Below are 22,224 nucleotides of genomic sequence, written 5' to 3' on the forward strand. Positions count from 1 at the left end.
TAACTGGATTAATCTGAGCTCTGATGAAGTCCAGTACCTTGACCATTGAGAAGTGGTTGGACTGCACAGTGTCATTTTTGTCCTGCTTTAAGGGAACTGGCTTTGAGAAAGAATCTGGCTTTTTTGAGCTTGGCATAGCCCTGATTGGTCCTTGAGTGACTCTGCGGCTGCCCCTGGCTTGCTTGGTAGGAAGTGTCCTACAGAAAGACCACCAGACTGCAAGCACGGGGCTTCGCTGCCTCCTTTTCTTGTTCTCCTTCCCTCTTGCTCTGCACTGCAGAGACTTCATGCAGGATCTGAGCCTCATAAACCATATGACTGAAATCTCCATCTGCCAAATGTACCAAAATCTTCCCGTGAATTGTGCGATAATCCTGCTAATTGGGTGAATCTGGTGAAACGTGATGAATGTTGCACAAAGGCCATGTGTGGCTGGCTCTGGATCCTAGAATCTGTGCTTGTAACTGCAGCATTACTTATTTTGAGACTGTCAGTTGAAAAAAACAGTAACAGAATGACTGTATTAAAATATTAATTACTTGATTTGCATTTATAAGATGTTTTCTGTGCAAGGAAATAAAGCAATCCTGCAAAGACATTTCCAAGTTATGATACTACATGCTAGATTTAAAGTCACTTTAATTAGAGAATAATTAGTATTCTTCCAAAGCTTAGTAATTAGTTCAGGGTAAATAATTTACATTTTTAAAATGCATCCTCAAAAGAAATGAAAGAAGGATATCTCTTGAGGAAAAGCTTATTCCTCACCTTCTGCATGTTGATGGTCTCCAAGGTGTATTTACAGATTGGTAAATATTTATATGATTATATTATATATAGATGCCTGATAAATGATTTCTTTACATTATAGCAGCACTGTAATGTAGCCATACTGTAAATAGCCCCAAATTAAGTTTACACTAATTCTGCTAGTTAAAAATTAAGTTCTGGGGCAGCTCTAAAGTGCATCCAGTTGTGTATAATTAGAAATGGGAGGTGTTGATGCCAATGTACCATTTGGCACTACTTACCACCTGAGAATATTTGTGTGTTAGTAGGATTAGAATATGTCAAGTGTTGTTTAAGCTTTTGTCAGTGTTTTGTACTTTGATATTTGTCTGCCACTGGGAAAGCATTTATTTTTTCAAATTTAGAAAGTGGGATGCTTCTACCAAATGTTAAGTGACATTTTTACCAGTTCCTACATTTATCATGCAAAGCTGATACTGACTTGAAATTTCAGTAATGAGCTGAAAAGAAGGTAGCCTTTAAAATATCCTCCTTCCAGAATAGTCTGTGATAAAAAATAATGATGTATCTACTGTCTCCGCCTCTCTTTTTTTGTTGTTAATGTCTAATTAGAGAGTTCTTGACCAAAAAGCAATACTGAGCAGCTGCTGAAGGACAAAATTCAGTTGCCTACATTGGTCTCTATATGCTGAACACACAACCATAAGGTTTTGATTGTGCTAGAAAACAAGCCAAAACAAATTCCAGAGCTGACAGGGATATTCAGAGTGGTTAAAACACAGGAAATGTTAAATATGAGCTCAAGGTGGGGGGCTGATTGTGCAGGGAATTGCCTCGTTTTTGATTGTAATCGTGGTTTTGAGAGGTTGGAAATGTTTGGCAAAACCGATCAAATGTATGGCATGCATTAGGGTTTTGGCCCTCTGCCATATTTCAGCTTGTTAATGTACTACATTAATTGCTGTACAAAAAAAAAAGGTTTTAAGCCTGTATGGGATAGGTCTCAAATTTCAATGAAAACCCAAGTTTTGCACTGAACCAGGGCCAGAACGGTCACAGCTGGACGGGCGCACACCCAACCTGGCCACCAAGCAATTTTTTCATACTGCTTTACCCTGCGTCCTCCCTAGCACAAGTCAGGGGTGGGTGCTTCATCTGAACGTCCCCGTGGTGAGTGTTTGCTCCCATTGTGGTGTGGAAACGATCTGGTGGCTTTCAGGAACTCTTGTGCAACACAGCCATTAATCAGCCATTCCCACAAACAGGGGGTTCGTTATCAATGAGCAATGGAGGTTTAGGGAGTTAGGGCTGATAATTGTAGCCATAGTGATTGGCAGTTTATAAGCGTTTATGTATTTTTGGATTAGTTCCTACTTAGGATACATGTTCTAGAAATCCTTACGTAGAACCTGATGAACTACAGAAGTTACTTAGACCGACCCGCTGCATTTAACACGTATAGCTGGAACAGCCAGTTATCACACTTCGATCACCGTGAAGCCTTTTCTGTATCATTTTCAAGTTCATGAAAGGTCCACGAATGAAAAGAGAAGGTGGAGAAAGTAAGGGGCAATGCAGACACAAAATATTAAAGAGCAACGGCAATGCTGCATGTTTTCTCTTGCTGAATGTGGTATGTACATCTGATCTCAGTTAAGATCTGAGTACTACTGTAATAAAAACATAAACTATTAACAACATTTCTGTTTCTGCTTTGTTGCAGTGGTTCTCTTAACTACATGGTACTAATGAAACATAATTGAAAAAAGTTCTGTTGTTGTGAAATATCCTTAGATATGAAAAGTTGGCCATGTCATTTTTAATTGCTATAAAGATGGCTGTTTCAACCCTTCACCATTATCCCTGTTTTCTACAAGGTCTTCTGCTCCTTGCCAAACCATTTCATCTTGGATCTGATCCAGTTCTCCTCAAAGTCATGGAAAAACTCCAGTGGATTGGGCTGTTATTATTTGTGGCTGGAAAGGGAAGTGGAACACGTTTGTATGTGATTAAATGCTGACATTTTTAGCCAACTGATAAAAGGGAAAAGGAAGAAAATAAAGATGATTAAACCAGAGAACTTTTGGGCAAACCCCTGTTTTCAGTTGCTCTGGCAAAGACCATCTATCTTGCGTGTTGTGCTGTGCCAAGAAGAGTATCAATACACAGCACTAGTAATAACGACAGTAATTTTCAGAAGGTCAAAGTCATAGAGTAGATGCTAATGAGTTCCAATTCCAGTTTCTCTAACAGACTCTATATAAAAAAGTTAGGGTTTAGTTTAGAGACACAGTATCTTTCTTGGACTGACAAAGGCAGTCTTTTCACCCCCAATGCTGAAACGGTTTGTTTAAATTTTTGCCACCTTTTTCCTGTTTTTCCAGGCTTAAATTTAGAACCGATGTTTGTCTCTTAAAGCACTGAAAGTGCCGCAGTTGCTAACAGTAATGCTTCTAGCCGGTGCCTTTCACTGCATGCTTTTGTAAGACCCTGTTTCAGCTGCTCATGACTTTGCCAAACTCGCACAGTTCACGCTGAAATTTCCCATGCTGAGAGTCTGCCTCGGGCTGAATTTTTGGAAAGTGTCAGCAAAAAGGACTTGGCTGCTTCCAAGAACAAGATTAGGAGAAAACACATTGGTTTAGCCATCTAAAGTAAATTTTTCCAGCTGTTTTTTTATGAGCTGCAGTGCCTCCATGCTTTGAAGAGGGGACTTGAAATGTATGCCCTTTGCGGTCCCCAGGGAAATACTCTTGAATCTGGCATCTTCAAAATATCGTACTTTCTTGTACATGCGGTTTATTATAGCGTTCTCCAAATATTCCCCCTGCAGTGAGTATCGCTTGTGCCCTCGGAGCTTCTGCCTGCACGTGCAGCCAGCGCAGTGGTGCCCGCCGAGCCCCGGCATGGCCGGCTGGAGGGCGCGTGGGCTCTGAGGGATGCTCGGTGGAATGGCTCGTCTGAGAGGCCACCGCCACAGCAGAACCAAGGGCAGGGAGGCTCTCTCCTGCTCTGACAGAGCTCCCCTCGCTTTGTAGGGGCACCGTAAAGGAGGAAAAAAAGGAGTAAACAGCCAGCAGAAGGGCTGGTGCGGGGAGGTGGAGGGATTGGTTTTCGAGGAGCTGCGTGACTGTGTCCGGGATGAAGGACTAGATGGGGCAGCTTTGTGGAAGGGAGCAGTGGTCAGGAGGAGAGAGCAGAGGGAAAGGAGGTGGTGGGAAGGGTCAGGGTTCAAAGACGTGCAAAACCAGGAGACACAGGGGATGGGGACGGCACAGGGGACAGACAACGAGGAAAGGACCAGGGGAGAAGGGTGCGCGGGGTGGGAGAAAAGAAGCCAGAGAGGAACGTAACTAGTGTGGCATCTGGCTCTGCCCAGGTTTCAGGGTCCTTTGGTGTCCCTGAGAACCTGGAGCCCAGCGGCACAGCTTGACTCTCTCCCTCCTCTGCTAGACGTAAGACGTAAGAGCTCTGCTGTGTTGGTGAAGCAGGTCATCCAGGTGGTAATCCAGAGGGCTGCTGTGGTAGGACTACAGGGATCCTAACTGTTGTGATAATCCATTTGAGGGTCTGATGAAATTCTGGGCTTCTTTCTGTTTTAAAGCTCATAGGTTGGCTTTTGTTTATTTTTGTTTGAGAAAGTATCTTTTCAGAAGAACTCTTCAAGGGGTGTCGCTAAGACAGCAGAATCGCAGCACGCCAATCAAAGTCAAAGGCGCTGGTGCAATTTAACTTCACTCTTTGTGTATACGCGCAACAGATTTAATAACTTCGGAAAGCTTAACTTTGCAACCTTCCTATTCTGTTTTCGTAATTTATAAGGCATAGAACATGCAGACACTAATCCAGGAGTAACAGTACAGCAGCAATTATGATAACTGCATTTTAATTGCTACTAGCTTTCAGCTTCACACTTATTTGAACTTGGCCCGTTTTCTTCTTCATAATACAAAATTTATTCCTGATAAGAACTAATTTAGCTCCATTTTCATAGACTATTTGTAGGGAGGAGCTTAAGCAAGCCTCAAAAGAAAAGAATAGTGCAAAATGGAAAAAGTGAATCAGGTGCCTGTGATTTACGCAAGGCAGATTTCCAAGATTATTGAATTTCACTTCTAAGGTCAGTGTAGCATTCTGTAATTGAGAATAAACAGGCACTTACTGTAGTCAGTGATTCGTTGAAAAGTAAGAAGTAATAAGCGTAACCGGATATTTTCTTGAAAGTACAATAATCTGAACTAGAGTTTATAGGAAAAGAAAGTACATTATTGTTTTACAATTATGGCAGAAAATGCATTTGTATTATAAAATCAACTATCCTTAATAAAACTGATGTTAAAGAAAAGGACGTTTTTACAGCTAGTATAAATGGGTTTATTTCCCATTGCTCTGTGCTTTGTTGAGTTTTAGCTTATACAAGGTGGGAATAAATTCTAAGTATTTATACTAAATAAAGATGGTGGCAATTTATATTTATTGGCAAAAGTCTAGTGAGATAAGAAGGAAGGCAGAGAGAAGACGTACCAGAAATGATGTTCCAAATACTGTAAAGTATAAATGAAAATGAAATCCTTAAAGTGCGTTTTAGATTGGACACCCTAGTAAAATCCTACCAACTATGCTATGCAAATTTCTTTTTTTTTTCTTTTTTCCCGTTATATAACAATAAACAAACTTGCTTCAGAAAAAATACACTTGAAGTATTTCCCTGCTTAATTAATACATTTTGCTATATATGTGCATTTGTGGCTATGTAGTTAACTATTATTGTATAAGGAGATGAAGTTAGGGATACATCTCATTTCCTTGCTTTACTTTGACATTGCTTTGATGCGGGCATTTGCATAATGCAGGAAATCAGAGCTTGCTGAAACCAAGTGGCAAAATTATGTCTATGGTTTTATGACTCTACCCAAGGTGTTTCTTTTTTTTCATAGAATTTATTTTCCTTTTATCTCACTCTACGTTTCTGTCTCTCTGTAGTCCTTTTTACTGAATCCTTCTTCTCTCTGGTTTTCAATGGATCTTTTCCCCGAGCCTCTTTTTGAGTAAAACGTGAACTATATCATATTTCAGTTTGAATAGAAGTTTTGCATGTGTGAAAAGGAATAGGTCTGCTGTTAGACTGAGCCAGGACAAATCCCCACTCAGTGCACTCACAGTCAGAAAGTCCCTGGGTTATAATCAGCTGCCTCAGTCGTCATCCACATCACCCCAGGCACTTATCCCAGTTTGACAGAAAGAAGGGGAGAATTGCATTGATTTACGCTTAAAATTTCATGTTGAAAAAAAGCACTTTGAATTCCAGACATTTTGGGTTTCTATGCATGTGTAAAAACAAAGTGATATTTTAATGCTTACTTTTTTTTTTTACTGGAATTTAATTTTGTTTTGCAATTAAACACAATAATATGTTATTTTTGTACATAAATGTGGTTATCTTTGTGTTGTTAACACTGATGTAGCTTAAGTATGATATGTGTAAACATAACTTTTGTCACTGTGTTTTTCATTGGTAGAAAGATAAGCTAGTTACCATTAAGACTTAGCGCAGAGCATTAGCATATTCTGGAGGCAAAAAGTAACACAGCCAACGTTAATTATGCCACACAGAATGTTATAATAAAGTATCTTCTAAAGTACAGTATGAATATAAAGAGCACCCAGAGCAGCAGCCTTTCTTCATAAATCTCACTTTAAAATGATAAAATGTCACTACTCTTCCACGGCTTCTTCCAAATAATAAATTTTAAATTTAAGCTGGACCGTTGAAACGAGCAAGCCACAATCCATATTTTATTTTGTCAGTGAATTCCATGATGGCACTCTATAATGAATTTACAATGTACAGATGTGGGACTAGGAGGGAAGTCCTGAATCTTTAAACTCTGTCCTTAAAATAATGAAGGAAAACTGATTGACAGCCATCTATAAACAGAGACACACAGTTTTGCAGTTGGTGAACAGCTAATGAATTCCTAATAACGTGCTAAATGCATAAGCTCTTCTAACCTCTATCTGCTATGCTACAGCATCTCTTCACAGTGGGATAATGCAAAAGAATGTTCTTATCTAGATAGCAGAAAAAAAGAGTATTTTTAAAACGCCACTGGACGCCAGCAAGGCCCACATATATTAAAGATATATATTACCATCTTTGACATGACCTTGCCCCTTTAAATATTTCATGTAACCAATAGTAGATTTTTTTCCTAAAACTTTTGCCAAGAATGCTTTAAATGAAACTATCATCGGGAGTCATACACACATTTTAAAAGATTTGGGCTGCCATCCAAGAATTACGTATGCCTGAAACAAATGCTTAAAAATTGTATTCCTATATATGTGAACTGCACAGAAAAAGTATGAGCCTGTAGTAGTTTCCATTACCCCTGGACTTCTTGCTACACAAGCTACTTGGCCTACCCACATCCAAAGTCCATAGAGGACCGACTGCATTACATATCGTGTCCAGTGTACACCAGTCTCGAGGTCCTATGTCCCCTTACAGTGTTACGTGTGCAAGTATAGGCTTCCATCAGCCGTTGTTAACAGGGTGGCTGGGGTTTGGGTCCGTGAAGAATCGCTTATTGCCTGACGAGAGATGTTTCACGCAAGCTATGGCTCTGTGGAGTATAGCTGTTAGGGGATAGTATTATCAGTCAGGATAAAGATAAGTAGGATTCTCTCAAGATCTCAGATGACTTAATGATTACTTGAAACTCATGTGGAACCACCAGGGATCTGAAAGGAAAATATTTTATGGACGGTACTCCTCACTATTGATTGTTTACTCAGATATTCTGATTAATTTTGGTCTTCCAGCTTCCAACACAGTTGTGAATGTTTTTCCTTATATGTTATCTGTATGGCATCAAGTTAAGCCTTGGTCAGTGGTGTCTGGAAGCTGCCATCCAACACTTCAGATTAGGTGGAAGTTCAGAGAGGGTCTGAAATCTTAGCACCTGTGCTGTTATGAAATCTGGAGAGCACGACTTATCTATCTTCACAGAGTATTTCCTTCCCGGATTTCCACTGGACTTTTGTTTGATGTTGCTGGGATGGCTGTCTCTGATTCACATCACTGAGTGTGTGGTGAAAGTTACAGTGATTCTTACCTTTGGCCCACAAAGGCTTTTATCTTCTAGAAGCCTCTTCTTAAAAAATTACTCACTTAAAATATCGCATGAAAAATGAATCATAATACGATACAACTTTGCCTTCTACATAACCTTCTGTCCAGTTTTGTACTCGGAAATTATTTAGCCTTGGTACAAATGTCTCTAGGGTAAATAATGCAAATCCTGCCTCAGTAAACCTTGCCAGAGTTTCAGAAATTTCCATTAAGATTTTTTTCTGAGCTTATTCAGTGACCTCAGTCATGGAAGCTGACAGTATAGAAGTTGCTGTAGACAAACTTGTATGAAAGAGATAAATGAATTGGGTATTATCTACATGAAAATGATATTTTGGACCATAATGGGGAAAAATTAAGCCACAAAAGGATGACAGTGTTGAAAAACCAGAGGCAAAGCATCTGTAATTCAACACTGAATATGTGAACTGCATTTATTAGCGGTAACAAAATAGTATCACTAATACAGTTAAAATTAAACTATTTTAGAGACAATTCAGAAAGCCACAGGATATGCTTCAAACGTTACGTCTGAATTCTACAGAGCTGCACAAAAGGACAATTTACAATTGACAGTGGGCCAAAGCCACCTGCATCCAAAGGTCGTCACAGCTTCGTTACAATGGGATTAACTAAAGCCTGCTTGAGAAGTAGTTGCTAGGGACAAGGTGAGGGGAACTCCTCCAGGGTGGACAGCAGAACATGGGAATTCACAGAATTCTGGGAGCAATGACACCGTCTGTTGCACGTGGCATCGTCTAAGGTGTTACTGACTGTATGGGTTTGGTGCAGGGAAGTACTGAGTGGGAGAAGAGCCCTAGCGGCGCGGGTGACCGAAGTGCAGCCCTAGCTCTGATCTGAAGGGCCTCGCTCCAAGCGTTGGCAGTTACATCGTCACACGACTGTGGTTAACTGTAATAGCAGGCTAACGGAGTAGTGGGACTTTTTGTGTTGTTTCTGGATTTATGCTACGGTTTCCTCATTTTAGTCTTGGGGGAATATCGCGTGGAAACACACACCTGCTGACCCCAATGTAACAGCAGTATACAAAGAGAGACAAACAGGTCAGGAGTCTTTCTTGGGGAACATGTGGTTCAGTTCAGTTCAGTTCAGACTTTCCAGGCCTGCACAGGTGATTAGGACAAGGCTATTTATGTGAATGATCATCAGGAGACACAGAGGAGAAATACTCACGGAGACGCTGGGAATTAAACTGAGTTACTAGAAAAGAACAGAGCTGCTGAGCTCTCAGGCTCTTGCATGGAATTTGGTAAACGGAAAGGTTCTTGCAGTAGAATGGTTTTAACTGCTTCTAGTGCCTCATTTAAATACAAGGATGAAATTTCTGCAAGCTTTTTGTGTAGACCTGATTCTGCCTGGTTAAGGCCACAGGAACTTCAGAAAAATCCCAGCTGTGACTGCTCCTGGGCATTTATTTTAGGAAACTTCCTTCCTCATTAACAATCACCAACACAGAGCAGAAGACTGCACCTTTTATTTTTAGACTCTTCTTAAGATCCTGGTGTGGAGGATAGCATCAAGCAAGAAAGAGGAAAACATGCACTTGATAACATTTCCAAGCAGTTCCACTGTCACAGACTTATTACCCCCACTGCCAGGAGGCAGGTGAGTTGTTCCAATAATTCATTACTCACTCTGGCTTTTTTCTTCTCTTAGGAAAAATATTTATCCCTAAAGAGAAGCCCATAGAAACCCGTACAGAAGAGAAAGTGACCCTGGATCCGGAACTAGAAGAAGCCCTGGCCAGCGCTTCAGATACCGAGCTCTATGACCTTGCAGGTTAGATAATGTATAGGTATGACCCACCCCCCCACCTTCCCAGTCCTTCTCTGCCTGGACCTGCCGCCAGGACTGTCTCGTGATCGTCTCTGAAATAGCTGTTTCGCTATACAGACAGGTGGCCGACCTGTGGGCCATGCACTGCTGCCCATGACGACTTCAGGCATGACTCGATAGCTACTGCATTCTTGGCTTCTACTTATAGTTGATGTGTCAGGCAAGGGGAAAAGATGAACCGGCTAACATGATTTGGGGAAAGGAAGGGTAGGTGGTAGACTGCAGGCTGGGGTGCTTGCACTGTAGTGGAGACCATTGACCTTACTGCATCCGCATCGTTTGTAGCATACTATTGCTACCTCCTCTCAACCCTGACAGCCCAAATGGCAGGATGAACTTGTTAGAGGATGCAGTGGGTGAAGATTCTGCATCCATGAGGAAATTTGGAATCTAACTCCTCAAATCAGAAAATTGGTTGCCAGCTGATTAGACCTGTGAGAACAGCGAGTAGCGCAGCTACTGCCCAAAGTTCTGAAAATAGACTCTGTAACAGCAACTAAAGAGTCATTTGCTTACAGAACAGAGTATTTTCCATAAGAAAAACCTGGTGATAAAAGTAAAAGTCTACATCAGGTTAGTAACTTATTATTAACGCAATGCATGATCCCGTAGAATAAAGTCCAATTAGATAATTTATGGAAGAAGTATCAGCAAACACGGCCTAATTTATTCTCTGACACCATGGAAGTTCATTTCCACAAAAGATAACTTTGCAGCTTCTGTTATGGAGTTTTGGTTTCTCTTGTCATTTCTCTCATAATAGTTTATATCCTTACTATTTATTTTAAAGTCCTGGAATATATATATTTTATTTTTTTCCCCAAGCACGTTAGCATCCATGTGCTTATATAAGAAACCTCTGTGTGAAGGCCGGTTTATTGAGCTAACCACATTTACAGTCAAATTCTTCTTGGATATGCCAAACAATACAACAAAGAGCAGTAAGAGGTTCAGGTTGTATATTAGGGAAAAAAATTACTAGGAGTGTAGCACTGAAACAAGTTACCCAAAGAGACTGTGGGATTTCAATCCCTGGATGTTTTCAGGATCCAGCTAGACAAAGCCATGGCTGACCTGGTTAATGTTGGCAACACTCCTGCTTGAGGGGGAGGCTGGACAAGATGACCCGCAGCAGTTCCTTCCAGCTGGCATTTCTGTGATCCGCATACTATGTTGATTCAGTTCTTCAAAAATCTCTATTAAAAATGTCTGTATCTCCAGTATTTAGACCTGTAAAGACTCTCCCTATAAGCAAGCATGCCTCAGTTAATATTTTATAAAGGGGGTTTTGTTTGGGGAACCAAACTAGAATTTGTAGCAGGTATTTTTCTGCAGTCTTTGTTGCTGCCATTAACATTGTATCCTTTTGCTGGTATTTACACATTTTAGCTGTTCTTGGAGTGCACAACATGGTCAACAACCCAAAATTTGATGAAGGAGGAGCCCGCAGTAAAGATGGAAAAGGAACCGTGAGAAGTAAGCAAGCAGATTTCTCGTGGGCTATATGTCATCTTTAGGGACTTGTACACCTATAGGTTGGGTGTATTGGTCTAATTTAATGTAATGTAACTGGGTCTTACCTTGATTGATCTCGTTAATCAGGAGGGGTAGCTCTTTAAAGTAAACACAATCTTAAAATTCATTATCTGTAATGACAACAGTACTATGCAAATAACTCATTCCTAAGGAGCTTTGTTTTCCTAGAGAGCAATAGCTGGCTCCGCAGAACCGCTTGAAAGGATGGGAGTATTTACGAAGCCAAGACATATATATTTTCATTCCACTTCAGCTTAGGCAGCAAACGGAAAACATAGCGAGCTGTAGCTAAGAGGTGGCCACAGCGCAGGCCAGGCCATCTCACCCCGAGTGTACCTGCATTTACGCAGCTGGAAAACAACTTGTAACCACAGGGCTTGAATGTGGCAGAATCCCTGGCAGAGTCACATCTGTGACCAGAGTCACGTCAAGCTGCATTCACAGGGAGGCAAAGACCGCACGGATGTGCTCCTGCCCCGGCTGCGCTCTCTGGTCTGCTGCCTCCACCTTAGTCCTGCGGCAGTGTGTTTCAGTGGCACCTCTTAGGTGGTTCCTTGGGCACGCGGGAAGTGTGATCGTTCAGGAAATCTCCCAAGAGCCGTAGTTAGTAAAAACAAATCCAGAAATGTTTGCACTAAATAAACGGACCTTTGGTGAATCAGATCTTAGCTCAGCAACCAACAGGAGGCTGGATGGGGGGAGAGATGGGTACGTCTGAATTCCAAGTTTTTCTTGAGAGCTGCCAAGCCTTGGTCCAGCGCTCATCACCTCCAAGCTCTGGGGTATCGAGTGGGCTAAACTTTGCTTTTTAAGACAAAATTGTGGAATGCCCTTTTTTAGGGAAGGAGTACTCAAAAAATGTTTTCTTCTTGTAAGGCCATGAGAACAGCAGCTATCCTTACCAAGGACTTTCATTTCCATCCTTCATTACTAAAGGGGAGGTGGGCAAGTAGACAGGACACAGTGTCACTTCGTTTTTCTCACGATTAAGACAGCTCTGCAAGCCCCCCCAGCAGGGCCCTGTGCGAGCTGCCATCTATCTCATAACAGGCGTTACTAATCCACATAGATTTCAGAATATTTTTGTTGTACTGAGTCAGAATGTCAGCTATGTGAGTCAGCTAAACTATGCTCCAATCACAGCCTTAAGAACCAGAAAATCATCATCACATCACTGTATTCTTTGGTCCAAAAGCAATACCTTTCCTTAGCCAAGTGAAATGCTTCAGTAAAAGAGGGACATCTCAAAAGTCGCCCATCGATGTGGCAAAACAGCACCATGATTAAAGGAACAAGATAAAACTCATGGGAAGCAACAAGAAGTAGAAAATGAAAAATACTGCTAACTCTAGACTGAGTAGACTGTGACGTCTAACCTGAGGACGAGGCACAAGTCACTCCCTAGCTCCCGGCTTGGCAGGCTGTTGCCACAAGTCAAGTGCAAAAAAATGCTTTGCTGTTTTGTGTTTACTTTCCATCCTTGCCTCCAAGGTGAATTCTCTATATGCATTTTAACAGTAGTTTTCAATTCCTTACTCCCTTGGAAGGCTGGAGTGTTATTCAGGGATATGTAAGGTCTCAGGGAATTAGTAAAAAAAATTAAAAAATAGTTTGGGGTGAAAGGGAGCAGAGTGAAAACCAGCTCGAGGTTTGTGTATGACTTCATCTCCACTAAGAGTATGAGTGCTAAAAAAATAATGGTTTTATTTTGGCCTGTGATATGGTATACACTTTACATGTCACACTGAACAGCAATGTGGAGTACATTGAGACTTGAGCACAAGTCTTCAAAGTCACTCACTGTTTGCAACATAAAAGAAAAGCGTTTAAACATACTTGTGGTCAGTAACATACTCCCTTCTTGCCCCTAGTGGCTTAGGAGGTCAGGGCTTATAAATGAAATCTCCACAACTACATGCATGGGTCTCCTGGTTTCGGCTGGGGCAGAGTTAATTTTCTTTCTAGTAGCTGCTATAGTGCTGTGTTTTGGATTTAGGATGAGAAGAATGTTGATAACACACTGATGTTTTCAGTTGTTGCTAAGCAGTGTTTATACTAAGGCAAGGATTTTTCAGCTTCTCATGCCCAGCCCGCGAGAAGGCTGGAGGGGCACAAGAAGCTGGGAGGGGACACAGCCAGGGCACCTGACCCAAAGTGGCCAAAGGGATATTCCATACCGTGTGATGTCATGCCCAGTATATAAACTGGGGAAGTTGGCCGTGGGGGCACCACACAGCTCAGGGATTGGCTGGGCACTGGTCAGCGGGTGGTGAGCAATTGTATTGTGTGTCACTTTTTTTGTATAGTAGTATTATTATTATTATTATTATTTTCCTTTCCTTTTCTGTCCTATTAAACTGTCTTTATCTCAATGGTCGAGTCTTACTTTTTTTCTGATTCTCTCTCCCAGCCCACTGGGTGGGGGTGCGTGGTGCTTAGTTGCTGGCTGGGGTTAAACCGCGACAATGGGAATTAGGAGTACTAATTGTGTTCTAGGCTATGATTTTTATGCATCTCTAAGAGTATTTATGGCTCATAGCTTCCAGCATTAAAAACTGTATCTCTTTGGAGCATGAATACTCAAAGACTTCATAAATCTTGATGCTGGCAGATGGACATGCTTTTCATGCTTTGATAGTTTTATTATATAGAAAGTGCAGATGTTGCAATTTTACAAGAGCTAATTGAATTTGTAGCATGGCTGATAGCACCAGCCAAGAGAAGGAAACTGAGGGGCATCCTAATCCTGTTCCTTTATGTTAGCCCAGTCTATTCATAGGTGCAGGGTTATTTTTCTCACTAATGTAATGGGCAAGTTCTGAGCACACCCTCCTTTACAGATATTGGACAAAGAACAAAGCAACCCTTGCAGTATATTACATCCTATACAACGGTCTTTAAAACTGCTTTGGCTCAGACTAATCGTACTGGGACTTTTGTACCTAAAAAGGAATTTGCCTGTGACAATACTTCCCAGCCTCTGTGACCGCAGCCTCCAGTGACATGCTTCTGGGGGCACAGAAAGTGCAAAGGGCATGGCAGGGATAACGGGGCTAATACTCCTGTTTCCAGGTTTTGTGGTTCATATAAGCCCTTTCTTGAACGCTACAGTACAAACTTAAAAATGGGAATTGAAAAGCCAGGCTGTTAAATGATGATGCCTGTTCCTGATGTCAACATTTCATGAGATCTTGTGTTGCAGATGTGGTGAAAGGTGAAAAGGTCAAGCCCATCTTTGAGGAGCCACCGAATCCGACCAATGTGGAAGCAAGTTTACAAAGGATAAAAGCAAATGATCCTAGTCTCATAGAAATTAATCTCAACAACATAAAGGTAGGTGCTGTGTTTTCATTTATGTCATCATAGGAGGGTTTATTCAAATCTTTCCAAAGCCCTTGCCTTTTATCCTCAAATTTTGTCTCTTTTTACTGTTCAGAAAAAGCAGGACACAGGAAGGGTGTGTGGAGGGAACTGTTGTAGAGGCTCCAAGGTCATCAGTGCCTGATACTGAATTAGATGCCAGTTAAAAGCCCAAGGGGTGACTCCCTCTGGCTGCCTTTCTTTAGAAGACTGTCAAGCAAGATATCTCATGGGCACTATATAATCATCAGCGGCCAGATTCAATTAGCCCACACATGCAAACGGAGGAGGAGCTGGCATGCGGAGCCTGAACAACCAGCAGCAAAATAGGAAAGTAGCTCAGAGATGGGTCACGTGCTGGCTTTGGCCTGACCCAGTTAAAGGCAGTGCTGACATTGCATCCTCGCGCAGGCCTCCACGGGTGTCCGAAGGCCCCTGTAGGCAGAGGATGCTTTGCCCATTCTGAGATACTCTTAAAAGCACCGGGGATGTTTCATTTTGTAGACTGTGGCTATTAATCGGTTTGACAATAATTAAAGTCTAGCAATGTGGCTGTTTTTCCTAATTACTGGGTTTATCTTTTTACTGTAGAATATTCCTATTCCAACACTGAAAGAATTTGCAAAAGCTTTGGAAAGCAACACACATGTGAAGACATTCAGCCTTGCAGCTACTCGAAGCAATGACCCTGTAGCTATTGTAAGTTGAAACACTGCTTGGAAAAAAACCACAACAATTTTTAAGTAGGTCTGTGGCTGCTTTAGGTTGCATTCTTCATTTTCCCTCGCAGAATTTCCCTGGGACTATGCAGAATAGAAGTGTAAGCTCTTCTGACCTACCTCTGTGTTCTTCTAAGTCTATTTATGTTCTATTTCTTTGTAGGTACTAAGCTATGTTTTGCAGATTCCCCTTTTATTCCCTGAAACTCTCCAGACGTTATCTCATATTCCCTCTTTCTGACCTCTCAGGCATTTGCAGATATGTTGAAAGTGAACAAAACACTGAAGAGTCTGAATGTAGAGTCCAACTTCATCACTGGGACGGGTATTTTGGCACTGATTGATGCACTGAAAGAGAATGAATCCCTGACAGAGATTAAAATTGACAACCAGGTAAAGTGAGAGCATTGAGTGTGTCCGCTTTTGTTTCCCTTCTATATGGATTCCCAGAGGGTTCTCCTAGAGGGCTCTGCCAATGTCAAGGCAACCTCTGTGGCTCAGTCATTCTGCAGCTCATGTCCCAAGCCCAGGCAACCAAACAGTGGAAAACTTCTAAATAAAACTGGTCAAAGCCAAATATAAAACCCAGAGCAAAATCTCCAGGGACAGGATTCTCTTTGTAGTTTGCAACACAGTACTGAAATATAACCACTTATTTCTCTCTCATGTGAAAACAAATATTTTCTTTTCTTTTGGGGACATTTCACGACATCATCAACAGAGGCAGCAGCTGGGGACAGCTGTAGAGATGGAAATCGCCAAGATGCTGGAGGAGAACTCGAAGATTCTCAAGTTTGGATACCAGTTCACAAAGCAAGGTCCAAGAACCAGGGTAGCAGCAGCTATCACTAAAAACAATGATCTGGGTAAGATAGCTACTACATCTACTCATAATTTGTTTGTGTGAGCCAAGCCCTGACCTTCCTAGTTACAACTCTTCCTGTCTGTACATAAGATTAGTTTTTAACTCTACAACATATTTAGTCCGCTCTATGTGAGGGGTGATGCATAGCTCCACCGACTCTAGAGTAGACAACAGCAAAGATCTTACTGTGATTAGGAGCCACTGTTATTCTTCTCCTTCTGCCACTCCTTCTGGGAAGGGGAATTACTTCAGTCTTTTCCATGGAGCACCCTCAGTTTCCAGCTGCCCTGACGGCTGTTGTGGCCAGTAGTGGAGCGCCAAACCCATCCTGTTTGTTCAGTGAACACAGAAGTCCTCGCTTCTTTGCCCTGCCCATGACAGACCAAGCCTGCCCAACCAGGGGAACAAAAAAGGCTTTCCTGCCTGTGTGACCAAGTACAGGCAAAGACAATAAAGCTTTGCAAGTTTTACCCAAGCATGACATGCTCTGCCCTGTGTGCTCAATACACAGAATAAGGAGATGACTAGGCAGGAGTAGTTTACAGGAAGAAGAAGAAAAAAAAGAGTAACTATATGTTTTTAATCAATTCTACTTCAAAGTGGGGTGTCAAACCATGATGCCTTTGCTGGCTCCAGCTTGGGTTTCTCTCTGTGAGAACTAAGGTAAAAGTTGAGCTAGAATTGATTTCTTTCACACATACTTTTATTTTTTTGCAGTTTTAATGTTTAGCAGTACCTAAGCATTCTAATGATATACTATTGGTCCTGAAGCTGTTAGTGTCCCAGAATGGTATTTGAAACATCCCACCCACAAAGAGAGAAAGACGGGTTTTTTCCGCTATTTAACCAGTTGCCATTAGATGTATGTCCTGTACCTAATCTTCATTTTCCTTCTTTTGTATTGTATGGTTTTGTTCAAGATTTAGTAGGACAGAATACCTAAAAGAATTCAATAAAATAAAATAAATGAAGCAACAAAACACGGAAAGCAGACACAAATGGCTGATGCTACACCGTAGGCTTTGGGAAAATGCAGTCTATTTGCCAAGAAAGCACTATGAAATAAACCTCTCGATAGTTAAGTAATGGGACGTTTGTAGTTCTATATTGTTGTTATTGACTTTCTATAGTCAAAAGCGTTCATTCATCCAGTTTTACTGCTTTTGTTCTGTACTTCAGCAGTTCAGCATCAGAAGAAGGACATGACAGTTCGATGTAACACCCAATTTTATATCACACGAACAGAACTTCACTAATCTTATCTGGCCAAGTCAGAGAAGACTCAATACATTTTTATTAGGGTATGGAGTAGCAAATGCTGCCCAACTAGACCTACTCTGTATCAGCTGTAACGTATCCTAAGTGCTGGGAAAGTTCACATGGGCCTGCTTGTCAAAATAATGCTGCCTGTAACACAAAGCTCATTGCTCTCTGCTTCGCTAAGTGGCAACTTCAACCTGCTTGGTTTCTAGTGAGAATCCCGAGTTAATTCATTTACTATCAGATGGTTGATGCAATCAGAGCATATGAAGTTTAAACAGATAATTTAAGGTTCAATATGATGTTTTTCTTGTTACCAGTACTCACTGATACCAACACCTATGAGTACTTCAAATTATTTTCTAAAAGGATATTATTGCTTACCTTTAGTATACACTTGTGCAATTAGAAAAGTTAGTAATTTTTGATGCCTGGTGCTTAAATAATCCAGAGCACTGCCATGCAGACTAGAGAAGACCAGTATCAATTTAGCTGGAACACAGTGGCTTTTAAGAGAACAATAAAACGGTAACAAAAATCTAAATGGAGCCATTGGGAGGAAGCATTGGAAGTGGTGATTTCTCCATCATCTAAAACCTTTAGCTCAGAATCTGATTTTTAAAGAAAATGTATTGATATTAGCACTTGGTGAAATTCTACAATCTGTGATACAGAAAAGTGCAGTTTCAATACAATTGTTTAGAATTGATATCTATTAATTATGACATTTATGGACATCATGCTGCTGAGTGTTTGTTAGAAGCTCCTTCCTTCCTATTCACGTTACTGGGAAGGGAGCGTGCCAGTGAGAGAAGTCCTTAGATTCTCAGGAAAGCCATACTGACTGCCCTTTTCTTGTTTTATTGGTCTAGTTCGTAAAAAGCGGGTGGAAGGAGAGCGGCAATAGCCACACCATAGAGGATGCAAAGCAAGATCGGAGGCCACCAACAACTGCAATCTCAGTGTGTTCACTGGTCAGAAGGGAAGGCACTGGAAACCCATTACAATGCGAGTTGCTCATTTCTGTTAATGTCTCCTTTTAACCTTGAAAACACAGCCTGTTCATTTTTAACTTTCACGGTTAATTTAATTTTTATGAGAAAGATTCATAGTTGGTTTGATTTTACTGAAAGAAATGTTTTGCAATAACTGAAGCCAATATGCAGAATCTTAACTGTGTTATTGAGAGTAACATATAGTGACATTGACCCTTATTTTAGACACTTGTTGATACGTTAAAATATAATCTTGTGTATGGATAAGGGATTCTCTGCTGAAAATAGAAATTTTAGGGCCAAGTTCTGCAATGCCTTATGTTTGTGAATAATCCTTACTTATATGTGTATAGTCCTGCTGAACCGAATCCTGCAGTGGGATGCTCCCAGGAGCAGAACTAGTAATACCAGTAGAGGTTTGCAGGATCACACCCTTAAGCCTCTCCCCTGCAGTGGGATCTGGGCAGCTGGAACCGCATTGGTACAGCGCCCTTCTACCTTCTTGGGTCTCCACCCGCCCAGGTCCAAGTGCAGGATCGCACCTAGACGCATAAACATTGTCAAAGCCTACTTGTTTACATAAGCTTAGGTTAGGTGGATCATTTGGCAATGTTACACTGATATTTGTTATCCTTCCTCCACGTGGTAAAGTAATATTAGCGCTGCCAATCCTATAGGCTTTGAATGTTTTGAGGTTTTTTTCTAGGCCAACAGGTTTTTATTTGCTACTAGAATGCACAGTTTACAGCTATTAATCTTAATCTAAACAAGTATTCTGAGCAATATTTGTTTTGCTTTGAGCCATGTGTTTAGTTCTCGTATTTATGTACGTTTGTTAGTATTACAGAACTGTTCTCAGGACCTTTTAGATGAAGATTAATTAAATAGTTGATCCAGGAGAGCAGCTGTGCTACCAGGAAAAAACATTAAAAGGGTAGTTGTGACAGCTACATAACTTAAATTTACAGGCTCCAGTTCAGGTTTGTCCCTGCATCACAAGGCACTTAGGTATGCACGTCGATGCTTAGCTGAATAAGGGCAGATTTAAGCATATGCAGAAATGCTTTGCTAAATCAGAGCCTTAACTCAGATGCTGGACATAATCTTAACCCAGTGGAAAACACTCATGAAGCAGCTGCTCAATAGCATCAAAATTTTAGCAAGAATTCAGTCCGATGTTTCCGTTTGTGTATTTTACAGTCTAAACCTCTTCTCTACCACTGTTTTATCACTGCCAAGAGCTGTCTCTCACTAACAGCCAGAGGTTCATTTTGGTTACACGTACATATGCTGTGAGAGCTGCGGGAGGCTCGGGTTAGGGGTGTCGCACATACCAGTGTTTTCAGAAAGCTGCAGAAACGCACCTGGGGCTGGTGCTGCTACCCAGGAGACACCAGCCTCTCCTCCCCGAGCTCCTTCAGGACAAGAGGATCGAAGCCCTGCTGCTGCCTTCACCCTGGTGACCGGGCAGCGCTGGAGGCCACGGTCCTGCAGCACAGGGGGGAGAGCCGTGAGCCACTCTGCAGCCGGGCGTCCCGGGGGGTTAGAAACAAACCGGGGGAGCCCCAGGAGCAGTCCGTGGTAACGTGTTTGACATACTTCCCCGAGTGACCTTTTCGAAACCAGAGCTGGAGTGCAAGCTAACAGGATGAACCCTCCCTCCGTGCCTTTTATAATGGAAATGGGTAGGTCCAAGGCAACGCTGTTCCTGTTGGATACTGGTCTTCATATTGGAGTCCAAACCGAGTAACGTACGCTTAAATCCCACTTAAAATAGTTTGCTGAAGTGGTCTGCTGAGCTGGGATCTAAAGTGCAGTGTCCACAGTTTACTTCCCTGGAGAGGTCCCAGTCTTTACGATTTCCACCTCTCCCTCCCTTCCTCAGAATAAGGCTAAAACCTTTGCTTTGCAAGTAAAAAACATAACACACAGGGGGGTCTTGCTGAGATTTTCGCTGCATCCGTGCAGGATTTGCTGTGAAAAACTTTTGACAGCCCATTAACAAAAAAAAGACAAGTTCTGTAACACAGTTAGAACTCTGCGTGGGCTTAAATAAACAGTTCTTAAAAAACATGCGGATTACCAGGGGCATACTGGGCTTCCCAGCATCAAGTTGCATGGGTAGGAAGAATCTTCACCCCCAAAACCAAAAGATTGTGGTTGCTGACAAATGTCAGTGATTAGAACCACACTGCCCCTATTTTCTTCTTCTTTTCCTTTGATCCAACCAAGGGAATCCCAACTATCAATCAATTTTTTTTTAATGTATTTTGAAGATTTTTTTTAATTGGTTACCTTTTTTTTTTTTTTTGAAGAGTGGTACATGTATGTGTTTAAGGGAAACAAGTGCAATCCATTTCTAGTCTTAATTGCCATTTAAAGTGTCGGTATTTGCATGCAGCAGTTTTACAAGGATGGATTGGTCTGGCTGCTTCATGATGTCTGCGGCATGTCATCCTGTAGAGCTTTGCTCAGAGCCACACGAGTGGTTATACAGTCCAGTGGCTCCATCCATGCCAGCTACAGTGTGCATCACGGACCAAGGTACGTGGCTGGGGAAGGCCCTGTGGGCTCTCCGTCCCTTCATCTGCCGCGCTCTCTGCACAGGCGTGTTTCCTCTGAAGGGAGGATTCCTCAGGCACTCGAGATCATCTCAAACACCAGCCCCACCATGCACTAACTGACAGTGCCTGGAGCTGCGCACCCCGTGGTGGGAGACCTGGGAGGTCTGGCTCCTTCCAGCACGCGTGAGGAGAACTCCTCATCCCTGGCCATTTTCTCCAGGCAGCTGCTGCCAGCCCCTGCCGGGGGCTCGGTGACCAGGGACATCTCAGTCCTGCCTCTTCTGTGTGCTCCACACGAGGGCTTGGTTGTCACCTGGCCTCGAACGTCACAAGTAAAACACTGCAACAACTTTCAATACAACAGCAGCACACGATGGTGATGCTTGGAGGCAGATTTTCATATTAATATAGGATTATTTAGCTGATTAAAAATCTCTGCAACTAACGTGACGGTTGTCAGGATGTGACTAGTTATTTTAAGTTCTACTTTCAAGTGACATCTGGCATACTCAACGCTGAATGGGGAACAGGGATAGAAGAGTCCTTTTTTCTTAAGCAAACATTCAGGAGTAACTGTCTGGTTTTGCACATTGCTTCTCATGTTGACAGCTTCAGTTTGGTTTGTATTTTTTATACATTTTTTTCATGGAAAAGCTCAAGTTTGTGCATGTCCTAACATATACGTGAATTGTAGTGTGCACTAAGGACCGTATGTGTACATGTATAACTCTAGATGAAGATGTTATCTCTGGAACAAAAGTAATTGCATGAGCACAGTGTGGTGCATATTACTCAAGAGGAAGGGAATTGCCACGCTATGTAACAGTGACTCCCCAGCATTGTGGTTTTTCTAAATAAATCTTCATAAATGATTACGCTTTTGCAGTTTCTCATGGTTTTGTGCCTTGAATCAAGCCTCCCTCGATGCTCTCGCATCAGATTAAGCAGCTTTCTCCACTGTGGCTCTTGCAGCTTTCACTCGTCTGGATTATCTGCCAGGTTTAACCTTCTCTTCCTCCCACATTACATGCACTGGGCTGGAGCTTTTTGAATGGTGGTTGGGTGCTCAGAACCAGGTTTGGGAGCAGAGACACCTGGATTCTCCTCCCAGGTTTAACAGACCTCCCAGATTTAAAGCAAGTTCATTATACCTGTCCATGGCTCAGTTTGCACACTCTAACAT

The 22,224-nt window shown here is 41.9% G+C and overlaps 1 protein-coding gene across 3 annotated transcripts in view; it reads left to right on the forward strand.

Moving 5' to 3' along the window:
• LOC126043906 (tropomodulin-2) overlaps positions 1–21,969 on the forward strand; it is a 37,039-nt gene extending 15,070 nt beyond the window's left edge. For 2 of the 3 annotated variants that reach the window (XM_049812860.1, XM_049812858.1), the window contains exons 4-10: positions 9,563–9,685; positions 11,132–11,218; positions 14,481–14,611; positions 15,230–15,337; positions 15,607–15,750; positions 16,079–16,223; positions 18,355–21,969. In XM_049812860.1, the coding sequence (XP_049668817.1) occupies positions 9,563–9,685; positions 11,132–11,218; positions 14,481–14,611; positions 15,230–15,337; positions 15,607–15,750; positions 16,079–16,223; positions 18,355–18,389 (773 nt within the window). In that variant the 3' untranslated portion in view covers positions 18,390–21,969. The remainder of the gene's footprint in view (positions 1–9,562; positions 9,686–11,131; positions 11,219–14,480; positions 14,612–15,229; positions 15,338–15,606; positions 15,751–16,078; positions 16,224–18,354) is intronic. The other variant, XM_049812859.1, reaches the window with a different exon arrangement.
• Positions 21,970–22,224: the final 255 nt, after the last annotated feature.

This window comes from Accipiter gentilis, chromosome 10, assembly GCF_929443795.1.
Source record: "Accipiter gentilis chromosome 10, bAccGen1.1, whole genome shotgun sequence".
Taxonomy (NCBI): Eukaryota; Metazoa; Chordata; class Aves; order Accipitriformes; family Accipitridae; genus Astur; species Astur gentilis.